Genomic DNA, 14,038 nt, shown 5'->3' on the forward strand with positions numbered 1-14,038 from the left:
ATTAACATTCTTTTCATTTTTCCAAAACCATTTCAGTTTTGGCTTCAGTGACAAAGTTACACTGAATGGCCACGTTCCTGTTGGATTGTATGGAAATGGATTTAAATCAGGATCTATGCGGCTGGGAAAAGATGCAATTGTTTTCACTAAGAATGGAGATGTCATGAGTGTGGGCCTATTATCACAGACATTCTTGGAAATTACAAAGGCAGAACATGTAATTGTTCCCATAATATCTTTCAACAAGAACAATATCCTTTCATGGTTTTTTTTAAAGGAAATTGATGATTAAAATGTGCATATATCCAGGCATATATACTTTTTTTACAAATTCTTTAACTAAAAATGCTGCATTGTGTTATGTAAAATGTATATAGATAGTCATTCAAAAATTGAGTTTGCTCAAGAAATTTCACATCTATTATTCATTGAACTTTGAGAAGGATTGCCTTCATGCTGATGATTCTGTCTTTTGGCTTGGATGTATTAATGCCCAAATCACTATAAAGTCAATGCACAATTTCAGTGTAGTTATTAGTCCTAATCTGGCTTTTTAATATACTGAATACTAATGATTGCATCAATAAAAGGTCAGTGACATAGTGTAGGTAGCTAAGAAAGCATAGGTGCATTTAGGGAAATGTTCAGTTTATTCTGTAACAACTCATAAATTCCTCCGATTTTGATGTGGAGAGGCACACATTCAACTGGAGGTTACTTACATGAATAGAGAGTGTTGTAGAAAAGAAGGGACTAGGCTGAGCACTTCAATGCAGGAAAGAATTTATTATGCATAGGTCCAAACAGCCAGTACAGAGCAAATTGTTTGAACCCCAAGGGGTTTACAAAAGCAGGTTCTTATACTTCAAATTACGTATACATTAACTGGGTGTTACATTTGACCTATATGGTCCTAAGAGGAACTGGAAAATGCCTCATACAGATATTTAATTACAGTTAATGAAAGAAAAGGGAGTTACACGCATCTCAAGAATTGTGCAGACCTTATCAAATTCTATCTATTGCATTTGGGGTGAAAAGCAGAAGTGAACAACAGGATACACCCGTCTGGGTCAGTCTGCACTGCTACAGATAAAAATACCATATGTCATCTCCCGGCAGAAGGAGGAACTATAGCCTTGACCAAGGTTCGGGGCCTTTAATATCAAAGCTATTTAGCCTGAACCAAAGTTTGAGCCCAGCTCAAGAGCAGGTGTTTGTATATTTATCTCTACGTTTGATTATTTCCCACAGTTCTTTGGAGGGAAAGAAAAATGTATGGTCATGAGTGTATATGTATTTTATGTCAGAACAAATTCTAATTAAAATGCTAAGTATTAGGTCTAAGAAAGGGAGTAAAGAGTTAAATTTCATCTTCAACATATATATATTGCCATGAATTATTGTCCCACAGAGTTCTTGTAAAAATAGAAGATGTGCTTATTTTATTCCAAAGAATAGAAAAGCTGAAGTTATACTCATAATTTAAATGATAGTTTTCTGTGTATCCCAATGCTATATTTCATAACAAGGTTTTTTATTTATAATGGATATCTCACAAACATAGCTCCAAATGATTCCTAACACTCTTTGGAGGCTTAAAAATAGCAAATTTTAAGCATGTCTCTTCATGCATATTTACTCATACAAATATAACAACTAAATTGTCCATAATATCTTGGCATGAAGACATCTGTACATCATGAAAAACAAGATAAGCCAAAACTGTTTTGAGAGGCAACAAAAACTTAATTTCTTTTGCAGATTCTTCTTTCGCCTTCTCTTTATAATGTTTTTTGGAGAGTGATTTCTAATTCTGTACCTTACCCTACCGGCAATCCAGTGACAATGGAAAACTCCTTTCCCGACTCCTTTGCTCATATTAATGAGCAATCTGTTAGCCAAAGATACTTGTTCCCTTTCCAAAATGCAGATTAAAAAAGGAATGGGAAAGGAAAATCCCAAATCTGAAAGTTTTAGTCTGCCTATTTGCCTAACATAGGTAATAAAAATAAGAGTTGCAAGACCCAGAGGCAGTACTTCATATATTGATTTTTGTCATGCATATCCAGTAGCAACAGCTCCTGTAGCTTCTGGTGTAGTTAATTTTTCTAACAATAGTTTTATTTTACTAAACCAGCAAGGCTCGGGAACAGTTCTAGAGCTATTTCATAGACAATTCAGAAGATCCAGGAAAGCATCCGCATATTTCAGGGTACAACCTTAAAAGTTATTTTTGTGAAATAAGACATAGACTTCAAAAGTATAGATATTGTAATCTTTATCACAAAAGGGTTGAATGGTACGTAGATAGATTCTGCCAGCAAGCATGATATTTATACATATTCAACCTATATCTTCATTTTCAGAAGACAGGACACAAAATATAATAGAGAGGGCTGTGTCAAGGAGGTAGTACTTTCTCATCCATATAACATTAGATTTCAGATTTGACATTCACTTTTTGTCTCAAAATTCACTATATACTAGTGAGCTCAGTGCTATATGATCTAATTTGTAGGTAAAATAGTTTGACTAAAAAAGATAACAATTCTTTTACCTACAAAGGAGTGCTGTTTGCTGTCTTATATTCTGGCGTCTTGCCTGTCTGTCTGGGCGGGGGTTGTCTTAGTCTTTGGATGGGCTGTTTACTGAATCATTTTGATATTTGAGGTTTTTAAAACTGCAGGAAATGCCCATCAATAGCTTTTTTTAAATTCAGGAGTGATTCAGAAGATTATAATAGACAAATTTTACAAAATTGATATCTACTACATCCTTAACATATTTTACGGAAAGTGATGAAACCAGAAGAATCAACAGCCAGTTTGGAGGCTATTCTGGCCCATTCCTTGTTTTCTACTGAAGAGGAGCTGCTTGCAGAACTTGATGCAGTTATAGGAAAAAAAGGGACGCGGATTATTATTTGGAACCTTAGAAAGTAAGAGGAAAATTTGATGTTGATAATGCAATGTTATATACATTAATTTGTTAATACTATATAAAATAAGGCTGAGTTTATATTTACATGATAAATTAATGTGGGAATGGATTGTACTCAGATTTTTCTCAAAAATACTTTAGGTAAAAGAATATTAAAGAACTCTGGGATCTGAGTTTAAAACATTCAGAATTTAAAACTTCGACATTGTTTCAAAGTTGGATTAAAAAAAGCCATGAGTTGACTTTTTATCCTAGCCTCAAAACAAAACACTCAAGATTTGTTCTGAACTTCAAACAAAATGGCCTGCTTTAGGAAACATTTTTTCAAGTTATGAGAAGTCTCAAGTGCCATGGTTATTCTTTTGCAAATGGTAATTGGCTTAGTTTTTGTTTTTGCCTCCAACATAAAGTAGGATTTCAATAGATTTCAACTGTATCATCAGGAACTATGTGAGAAAGAAGCAGTTATTTAATTATATATTCAGGTAGATGTATAGTTGCTGCTGGATTTCAGCCACTAAAACATCTGGCTCAGACTGGATGCTATGTCTGTATGCAAATGCATGGAGAGAAAACACTTGTGTTGAGAAGTGCTCCAGAAAACAGGAAAAGTCTGAGAAGCAATTGTACCCCCAAGAAATATAGCTGTCTTTATATTGCAAACGTTGATATTTGGGGGATTTTCTGATCTACTTTTTAATTTTGTTTTGCTGTTTAGGTCCATATTGTATTTTACTTCATTTATATTTCTCTGCAGTGCATAATATAACTTATTAATTTTTTTTATAATGTAGAACACTTGCTGCATTTTTATAAGCAAGTGAGAAGTTCAATACATGCCCTCTAGTTGAATTATACAACTAGAACAGGACTGTGGGCCACTACCAGGCTGTGGCCTATTCAGAAGTGGGCCCCGCAAGAAGTGGGCCAACGCATGTGCCTGCACACAGCTCAACTTGCGCAAGTTGAGGTGTGCATGCGCAACGGTCTACCAATTACGTGGCTCGGTTCCTCTTCCCCTCCCGCAGGGCTGCCAAGCCACAAAGGTTGGAGACCACTGGTCTAGATTGATTCTGCTGCTTTGACATAGGTAGCTAAAGATATTGTAAATAAGATCTGGGATATGGACTGCTAAGCTTACAACAGCCTTTCTACACACTGCACTCAAGGACTTCCATCCAAAATTATGCAGTGCCCTTTTAGCTAAGAATTTTAACAGGCCATGAGATGAGATTGTTCAATAGGGGACTTCCCTTGCTATAATAAAATTATAGTTGCTGTTAATACCTCTGCATTATTTATTTATTTATTGAATTTATATTTCTGCCTTTCACCAAGGGTGACTCAAGGCGGCTTACAGAATAAAAGACCACATTTAAAACAATAAAAACTAACAAAAAGAATCAAATAAATTAATATAATACAATATAAAGAAATCACCCCCTGCCCCGGCGACAGCAGATCATACGAGTCATTTAATGGGTTCCATCCCACTCAGGATTCCCCAGGCCTGCTGTCAGAACCAGGTTTTCAGTGCCTTCCCGAAGAGTATTAGAGTGGGGGCCATTCTAATATCTGGGGGAATGATGTTCTAGAGAAAGGGAGCCACCATGGAGAAGGCCCTTCTTCTGGGTTCCAAGAGGTGCATCTCCCTCGGGGCTAGGACCCGCAACATTACCTGCCTCCCCGCTCTGATGGGTCAAGTAGATGAGACTGGCAAGTGACAGTCCCTCAGATTATGCTTGCTTTTACAGCATTAGCCCATGCAAAGACTGCTGTGCACTATAATAATTACACTGGTATTGCTGACAGGGTTTTCAATTTATTGTCATATTGATGAAATTTTGGGTGCATGTACTATACACATATTAGTTGATGTTGAGTTTACTTGCTCTACTATGCTTAATGCAAAAACAATCTAGCTTTAATTGTTTGCTGAAAATTACCATTAAATGTTCATTGTCATTGTGCATTAAGAGAGATGAGCTTCATTTCAATAGTTAATGGAGTGTAATTTTTGCTACTAGTTCTTGGCTTATTTTTAAATTAATGGTCTTGTCATCTTTGTTGGGTTTCAGGAGCCATTAAATCATGCTTAAACTGTTGCCTTTATTCTTTATGTTTATATTCTTTACAAGGGATGTGGTAGCTTAGTGGTTAAGACGCTGAGCTTGTTGATCAGAAAGGTCAGTAGTTTGGCGGTTCGAATCCCTAGCGCCACATAACGGAGTGAGCTCCCATTACTTGTACCAGCTTCTGCCAACCTAGCAGTTCGAAAGCACATAAAAAATGCAAGTAGAAAATTAGGGACCACTTTTGGTGAGAAGGTAACAGCGTTCTGGGGCCTTCGGTGTTTAGTCATGCTGGCCACATGAACCCGGAGACGTCTTTGGATAGCACTGGCTCTTCAGCTTTAAAACGGAGAGTCGGGAACAACTAGCACGCATGTGCGAGGGGAACCTTTACCTTATTCTTTACAAATAATCACCTTTTTGACCACATTTTCTCTAAGTTGTCTAAATGGCAGCATAGCATATACCACCACCTTATTTTTGTAGTTATAGAATGAAAAAGAAATGAAGCAAAGACTTATTTCAAGTAATCCCTGTGGATAGAAGATAAATTACTTTCGTTCTGAATTCTGTTTGATCAGAACCCCTACAACTACTATGCAGAAATGACTTCCCATATTTTCTGCATATAGCTAATACATAATTACTTTATTGGGGATTTTGTCAAGATTTCCATGTGAAGGTATTGAATTGTGTATAGTTAGTAATTGTAACGATTTTGTTTTTTAAGGATTAGTATTCTATATAAGCAAGTAATTCTTGCTTATGTTCAGTTGTTTTGCATTTGCTTCCACAGAGAGAAAAATGAACAAACGGAATTTGACTTTAATACAGATAAGTATGATATTAGAATTCCTGCAGATTTGGATGAAGTAACAGGAAAAAGAGGCTATAAAAAACAAGAGAGGCAAGACCAGAACGTTCCTGAAAGTGATTATTCATTACGAGTAGGTATATTATTCATATTTTAAACTATATCTTGCAGTGCAATATTCCACAGTATATTTCTTACTTCTTGGTAATTGGCTGTATAAAATATTTGGCTTTTAGGTGGAATCTAATTGACATTCTTTTAACAGAAGGATTCTTTCAAGAAGGAAATAAAAATAAGATAAAAACTTTGCATAATGTATCTAATCTCTTTTTTTTAATCCAAAGCAAAATTATTTCTATAAAATAATACAATTATTCTGTTTCATAATTGTTGCTAATAAAATTTCTAAAGTTATTTAAAATGCAATATGAACAGGTAAAACAAAAACTGATGTAAGTAGTATAATAATACAACCAGTGGTTAGAATGCAGTATTGCAGACTAATTCTATTGACTGCCAGGAGTTCAATCCTCACCGGTTCAAGGTTGACTCAGCCTTTCATCTTTCTGAGGTCAGTAAAATGAGGACCCAGATTGTTGTGGGTAATAGGCTGAAGGTGTAAATAGATTAGAGAGGGTTGTAAAGCACTGTGAAGCAATATATAAGTCTTAAGTGTTACTACTATAGTAAGCCGCCATTATTCCTAGATGACTTTCTGTTGCTGGTGATTTGAAGAACTGACAATTTGATTTCTGTGCCTTTCATATTATCAGAATAACTATCTCATTTTTATTCAGCAATTTTTAATCCACATATATAGATGAACATTTAATTATTAATTATTGTCTCTATTCTTACATTCTTAATTACATTTTTATAACTGTATTTTAGATGATAGTGGATTACAAGTATAGTCCTGTTCCACTTTATGACTGAATGGATTTTAAATTGTCTGACAATTGTATATGTAAATTAATTTATTTGCTCCTAGAGCAGGGGTGTCAAACCCGATTGCACAGTGGAATGTATTGTGACGTATCGGGAAACTTTTTGCCCTTGTTGAGCCGGGGTGGGTGTGGCTTGCACAAGCCATATCCAGCCACAGGCCGCCAGTTTGACATGCCTGTCCTAGAGTATTTGTCATGAGGAGCACATAACCTGTGACATGGGACTCATGCCAGGGGCCAAGTGCTAAGGCAGGACTTTCCTGCGACCATCACACACTCATTATAATCCTTTCCTCTTCCTTCCCCTCTTTCCTTATTTTTCCTTCCTTGCTCTCTTCCCATCTTTTCTTCTTTTTATTTGTCTTTCCTCTTTCCCTTTCTCCTTTCCTGTCCCTTCTTGGATGCTCAAATGCGAAAGGGCCCCCCGAGCTCTGTTTTCACGGGCAGAGACACCGCGGGCCAATCCTTTGCTGTTTCTAGGCAAGTCTTGCAGGCCACATCTGACTTGCAATCCTGGAATTTGCCACTCCTGATTTAGGCAGAATTTCAGTTACATGTTTTGTGAGCTTTATAATTATGAATGGGTTTTTGTAAATTGCTCTGGTTTCTTTTAAGGTTTCAGCACTTGAGGAAGATATAACTATACACTTTCCTTTGTTTTTCAGGCTTATTGCAGTATTTTATATTTAAAGCCAAGGATGCAGATCATTATAAGAGGACAAAAAGTACAAACTCAGTTGGTTTCCAAAAGTCTTGCCTATATAGAACGCGATGTTTACAAGCCAAAATTTTTGGCTGTATCCTTTATGACTGTGGGCTATTGCATGTTGACTACGAAATGATAGTCTAGAGCAAAATCTCTCTGTCTCTCTTTCTACCCACTTTCAGACCATATGATATTATTTCTGGAATGATCAGAAATGTTATCTTATATGTTTATATTGATTTTGTTCAAACATATATTGAAATACCCATGGTATTCTGAATTGTTAATGTGAAATTTTATTATTGGTTATGACCAAATTAATCACTTTTAAGATTCTCCTCAAAAAACAGAACTTATGTTTATGTGTATTTATGATTAAAACAATGGCTTCAATCCCCTATAATTCATTTGGCTAAATTTTAAGCAACTTCTTATTCTGAACCCAGCGGTCTCCTATATATCTAGTAAATGTAGCAAACCAGAGGTCTAAAAACAGAAATAGTAGAATGTGCTATTGTATGAAATCATTTTATATATAATTCTAATTTCAAGGATCTTAAAGCTGCCTAGTAAAATAAGCTTTTTTTCATTTACAATGCTTTTTATTAAGAGGAGTTTTATTTTATTTTTTTTAAAAAAGACTGCTTGCAAACTGATGAAGTTCTAATTTTATAAAACATTTTAAAGTGACTAATCATTTCCAGCTAAGAAAAGTTAGATTCACATATTTTTCTTGACATGCACAAATAAGCCCAAAACAGTACGAATTACTTTTGGATTCAACTGCCGAAATAAAGATCATTATGGGATGATGATGTACCATAGAAACAGGTTAATCAAAGCTTATGAAAGAGTTGGTTATCAACTAAAGGTGAGACAGATGCATATAAAATGATTTTATATGTATATTTTCAAATTATCGATATAACAAAGACTTTTTAGAACACGATGTAAAATACAGGAATAGTTTGCTTAGTGACCATTTAAAGTTACATTGGCACTGAAAAAAGTTGACATATGTCCATTTTTCACACTTATGACCATTGCAGCATCCCCATGGTCATGTGATGTACATTCGGATGCTTGACACCTAGTTCATATTTATGACGGCTGCACTGTCCTGGGGTCATGTGATCCCTTTTTGTAACCTGACAAGCAATGGGTAAGCCAGATCCACTTAACAACTGGATTATATTTTAACAACTGCAGTGAATCATTTAACAAATGTGGCAAGAACAGACATAAAATGGGGCAAAACTCAACAAATTTTTCACTTATCAACATAAATTTTGGGCTCAATTCTGAAATGGAGTTAAATGGCCACTACCTACGCCTCTTTGTCTCTCTCTTCCCCTCTTTCAGCCAACAGCTCCAATCACCAGCCACAGGAAAGTTCAAATGAAATGGAGTTAAATGGCCACTACCTACTCCTCTTTGTCTCTCTGCTTTCCCCCTTCCAGCCAGCAGCTCCAATCACCAGTCACAGGACAAATGAAATGGAGTTAAAGGGCCACTACCTACTCCTTTAATTTCTTTGCTACTTACAGAGTATTTCTGGAAACTCATTCTCTTAGAAGTTAATTTTAGATTTAGTAAATGATTACAAAATGAAAAATCAAAACATTTATAGTATCTGATATGTATTTAAATATAAAAATTAAATATTCTATGGTCTATCAATTATGTCATTCTTCTTTGCTTCTTTTCACTCCAGCCACATTCTGAAAATCTTGGTGCTCTCCCAAGTTTTCTGAGGTTAAAACTGATAGAGTTATTACATGTGCCAATTGAATTTTTTATTACTAGTTCACATTGTGGTGGCATCTTTTCAAGTACACCTTTCAATATCACTGTTTTAATTGAGCCTATATAGGCCCAAGATGTAGCTAGATGTATGAGGTTTATTGCAAATCATTTTCTCTTGAATAAAATACAAACATTATAAGAAAATTCTCTGAGGTCAAATACTTGCCTTGTTTTATTTAAATTTAATTTCATTACAAGCAAAGCAAGTAATTTCCTTATCACATTATATAAACAGGTCTAGATAACATAGAATACACTAACAAATCACCAAGAATCTTTAAATAATAAGATAGTAAAAATGATTTTGTTCGTTTGTTTGCTTGCATGCATGCATGCATGCATGCATGTATGTATGTATTGTCTGCTCCACTCCACAGACTCAACACAATACACAGGAAAAAAGGAAAACATTTTTTTCTAGAAAGAGGACTGAAATTAGAGATTAATAATATAACCTTTGTAAAATAGGACTTCTTTCATTCAATAATTTCTACTTCTCTGATTTTTAGTACTAGTATCCTGAAATACTTACATGTTCTGTTTTAAAATACATTTCCAGAATCTCAGGTATTCAGTTTTATTATCCATTGTTCAAGATGTCTATTGTGTTGAAAAATAGATTACCCTTATCAAAAATATTTATTTAACTTTTCTCCCCAAAACATTGTGCTTGGTGGTCTGAGGATATTTAATTCTGTTAATTCTTGCCATTCTTTTCTAAAACAGTTATCTGGTTTCCATAGTTTATGGTTGTACAACATGCATTTATGGTTTTATGACACTTAGGTTTTGACCTTCTATTTATGGTTTTATGGTTTCAAGGTTTTATTCCTTCTATAGAAAAGATTATGTCCACAGAGAATACTTTTTCTCTTTACAAACCTCTCAGTTAGATGGATTGGCTCTACTAAAATAGGAATGGAGTGGAATGGAATGGAATGGAATAGAATAGAATAGAATTCTTTATTGACCAAGTGTGATTGGACACACAAGGAATTTGTCTTTGGTGCATAAGCTCTCATTGTACATAAAAAGACAAGATACTATAAATATTTGGTATGCCATTCACTTGAATACATTGTCATTAAATTCTTTAATACATTCTGCTGTTTTTCAGGTCTTACAAAGTAAGATCAGATTGACAAAAAATGCTTCACTATAAATGCAACCTTTAATTATAGAATAAAACAATAGCTGAACAAGCCTAAAATATGCGTTATAATCGTAAGGACATATGACATTTTAATCTGCAAGCTATAGGAGCTGCAATATACTCAACCAGCCAGTAGGTTGTAATATACCGTAAGTAGTATGTATTTGCCCAAAAAGGAAGTCGCCATGTTTTAGGAGGCAGTCAGGATGTTTTTCTTTGTTTGTAACGTCTGTCCCCAACCTGGAATTAGTAACATGATTGTATGGCAGGACTGTTCCTTTTAGGAGCATACCCAAGACAGTTTTGCTACATTGCTGACTTCAAAGGGATCCTATGGTTTTAGACTTTAATAAAAACAAGTACGTAGGTGGATTCCTAATGGCATATTTTCCTCTGTGGAGTTACTATCTTTAATTTAGGCAGCTGTAATAAACATCTTTTAATGGACTCAGAAATTAGACTTAAAAGTTAATAGAAGAGTTATAGAAGTGTGTGAAACAAACATTCCAATTAATGTAATGTATGTTAGCTACTTTGCAAAAATACTATTCTAGAGTTATGAACTCTAAAAACTTGATGGATGTGGGTGGACAGACAGAACGAACAGACATTTTACAGCTCCCAGGCCATAGCTAGCCCTTTGGCTATGGGCCGGCTATGGGCCGGGTGAGGACAATTGGAAATTAGGTCAATTTGGCCATGTCCCTATGTGAGGTCAATTGGAAATTAGAAATCAAATGTAAATAAATGCATGCAATACAACTGCATTGTTTTTATTTTGAAAGCGACTGCTAATTTCCCCCTCAATTTTATGTATGTGTGTGTGTGTGTGCGTGCGTGCCTATGCATCTTCACCTGTCCTATTGGTTTGGCCTTCTAGTACAATCTCAATTTCTTATGTGACACCTTGGGAAAATTAATTGCCCATTTCTGTTTAAAACATTGCTTTTGGAATTTCACCAGCCCATTTTTTTCCCTGTTCTAAATACAATGTCTTGCAGAGAGGCCTGTTTTTTCTCATTCTGGCTAAACCAATTTGTCCGTTCCGTGTCGCAATGTATAATATTCACATAGTATAAACTCGTATACTTTTAAACTCGTAATTTTATATTGGGGTATTTTAATTCTTAATTTTATTATTACTATTTCTGTGTACTGTAATGATTGTTGTGTGTTTTTATACCTCCTCCGTGAAATGTGAAATGTTTAATTGTATAATATGTGCTTTTTATTTATTGTACGCCGCCCCGAGTCCCTTCGTGGAGAGGGAGCGGCTAACAAATCTAATAAATCTAATCTAATCTAAATATCCTTATTTTGTATACTTTTAAAAGACTTAGAATATTAACCGTTTCTCCTAGTTCCTCTACCATTTAAATCATACCTTGCGGCACTATTTAACTTTTGAAGTGAAAAACTGGAAATTATTTTTAAAACATTTTAAACGGTTTTACTAAATTTACTAAATAAAGAATTCTTAGGTGTATTTTGGAGATTTGTGTTATACAAATATGTGTGTAACACAGACCTTATTTAAGAACATAAATGTTCAACTATAATGGTTTTGAGATATAAACACATATAAACATATTTGCATTTTTCTTTCTTTTCTTCCATAGGCAAACAATATGGGTGTAGGTGTAATTGGTATTATTGAATGCAACTTTCTGAAACCCACTCATAATAAACAGGACTTTGATTATACCAATGAATATAGGTAAATGTTTGTTTTATCAGCATAAAAGAGTTTCAGTGCATGTTAAATACTCTTATTTATAATAGTAGGTGTTACACCAAGCTGGATAAATTGAACTTCATGCCTGATGGGCCTTAGCTTCTCTGTGTTGAGTAAAAGACCAAGGATGTGTCTATTTAACTTTCCATAGAAGTAGAAGATGTTATGCAAATGGAAGCCTTGCTTTATCAGGATTTTTGGTACTTAACCAGATTAAAAAAAAACCTTCCACTCTGAAATGATTTAGTGCATTGCCTGTATGTGTGGTAGTACAAAAAGGGAGAACAGCATACTGCATATTTATCTTATTCAGATGTATTTGCATACTTGTATAAATGAATGCACATATTGTAGATGTTTCAGAAAGGCTATTTGGAAGGGGGGGGAGCTTTGGACTTTTAACTAGAACCAGTTCTCAATAGCCAGTTTTGCATAATGGTTAAAGCCACTGATAAAAAACCAGGAGACTCTGGGTTATAGTTTTGCCTTAAGACATGAAGCCAACAGGCCAGTCATTCTCTCAGCCCTAGAAATAAACAAATGGCAAGCCATTTTCAGAAATGTTGCCCCGAAAACTACTTAGATGTGTCCAAGCAATCACCAGGAGTCAAAACTGACTGAAAGGAACAAAAATAAATAAATACTACCAATGACTTGATGGTAAAACACTGAGGGCCAAGGAATAAGAAAAAAACCACCTCCTTTTCTCTGGGGATGAATATGCCATCAAATATATTCAGTCATTGGACATTCGAGTCCAAATCATTGCTTTCTTATTCTCTGTTTCATTTCTGTGATAATTATATTTGCTGTTAAGTCATATTATGAATTTTAAAAGAGTCTTTCTTGTTTATTAGACGTACAATACATGCCCTTGGTGAAAAACTTAATGATTATTGGAATGAGATGCAAGCAAAGAAAACAGAATATCCTCTGGAAGTATTAGTTGAAGATACACAGTAAGTTTTATAAACAAAATCTTTCCATAATACTTCTTGGCTTGAATAATTATAAACTATAGTTGTACTTTTCTAGGTTTTATATAACTGGTAATTTGTTACAGGAAACGGCCTGATCAGACCTGGGTTCAGTGTGATATTTGCCTAAAATGGAGGAAGCTTCCAGATGGAATTGATCACTTGCCAGAGAAATGGTATTGTTCATATAACCCAGACCCTCAGTTCAGGTAAAATAGGTAGAAATGAATAACATTTTAAGGAATAATGTTAGCTGCATCGAAATTAACAATATCTTACTAATTTTTAAAATTAGAAATTGCAATGTGCCTGAAGAACCTGAAGATGATGATTTAATACCATATGAGAAAACACATAAAAAAAAGTGAGTACTCAATAAGAAATTTGAAGTTTACTTTCATGTATCTTAAAAGCACTTCTTAGAATATGAAAAGACATGGTCAGCATAAATTACATTCACTCTGCACAGTGTAAAATTGGTTTATTTGATTTGCACCTCTATAATAGATGTAGAATTCAGGCAAACAATGTAGGGTTTAACTATGCTTCCCTGAAAGTGATCAAGATTATGTATGCTTTGGTGATTAAAATCTAATGCAAACTAAACTCAGAGAGAAACTAAAGTAAAAAGAAAGTAAAAGGTACAAAGCCACAAAAAGAAAAAAGTGGAAAACAGTTGAGATGGTTCTCAACTTAAGACTGCAGTTGGACTTGAGATGGCGCAACTGTTGTCAATACATGCCAGTATCCAAACACCCTAATTTTGATCATATAATCAACAGTAGTAAATGCAAAAACAGGTTGTAAGTCACTTTTTTCAGACCCATCTTAACTTTGAACAGTCATTAAATGATTTATGAGTTACTTCTTGTAATAATCTACTTC

General features: G+C 34.6%; 1 protein-coding gene across 1 annotated transcript in view; it reads left to right on the plus strand.

The window, feature by feature from the left end:
• Window positions 1-14,038, plus strand: part of MORC3 (MORC family CW-type zinc finger 3) — a 38,582-nt gene that overhangs the window by 11,246 nt on the left and 13,298 nt on the right. Inside the window, exons 4-12 of the mRNA XM_081950888.1 lie at window positions 37-251; window positions 2,794-2,941; window positions 5,812-5,962; window positions 7,442-7,573; window positions 8,234-8,353; window positions 12,061-12,158; window positions 13,034-13,135; window positions 13,240-13,362; window positions 13,449-13,517. Coding sequence (XP_081807014.1) covers window positions 37-251; window positions 2,794-2,941; window positions 5,812-5,962; window positions 7,442-7,573; window positions 8,234-8,353; window positions 12,061-12,158; window positions 13,034-13,135; window positions 13,240-13,362; window positions 13,449-13,517 — 1,158 coding nt within the window. The remainder of the gene's footprint in view (window positions 1-36; window positions 252-2,793; window positions 2,942-5,811; window positions 5,963-7,441; window positions 7,574-8,233; window positions 8,354-12,060; window positions 12,159-13,033; window positions 13,136-13,239; window positions 13,363-13,448; window positions 13,518-14,038) is intronic.

The sequence above is a fragment of the Natrix helvetica genome, assembly GCF_964273705.1.
Source record: "Natrix helvetica genome assembly, chromosome: 4".
NCBI classification, from domain to species: domain Eukaryota; kingdom Metazoa; phylum Chordata; class Lepidosauria; order Squamata; family Natricidae; genus Natrix; species Natrix helvetica.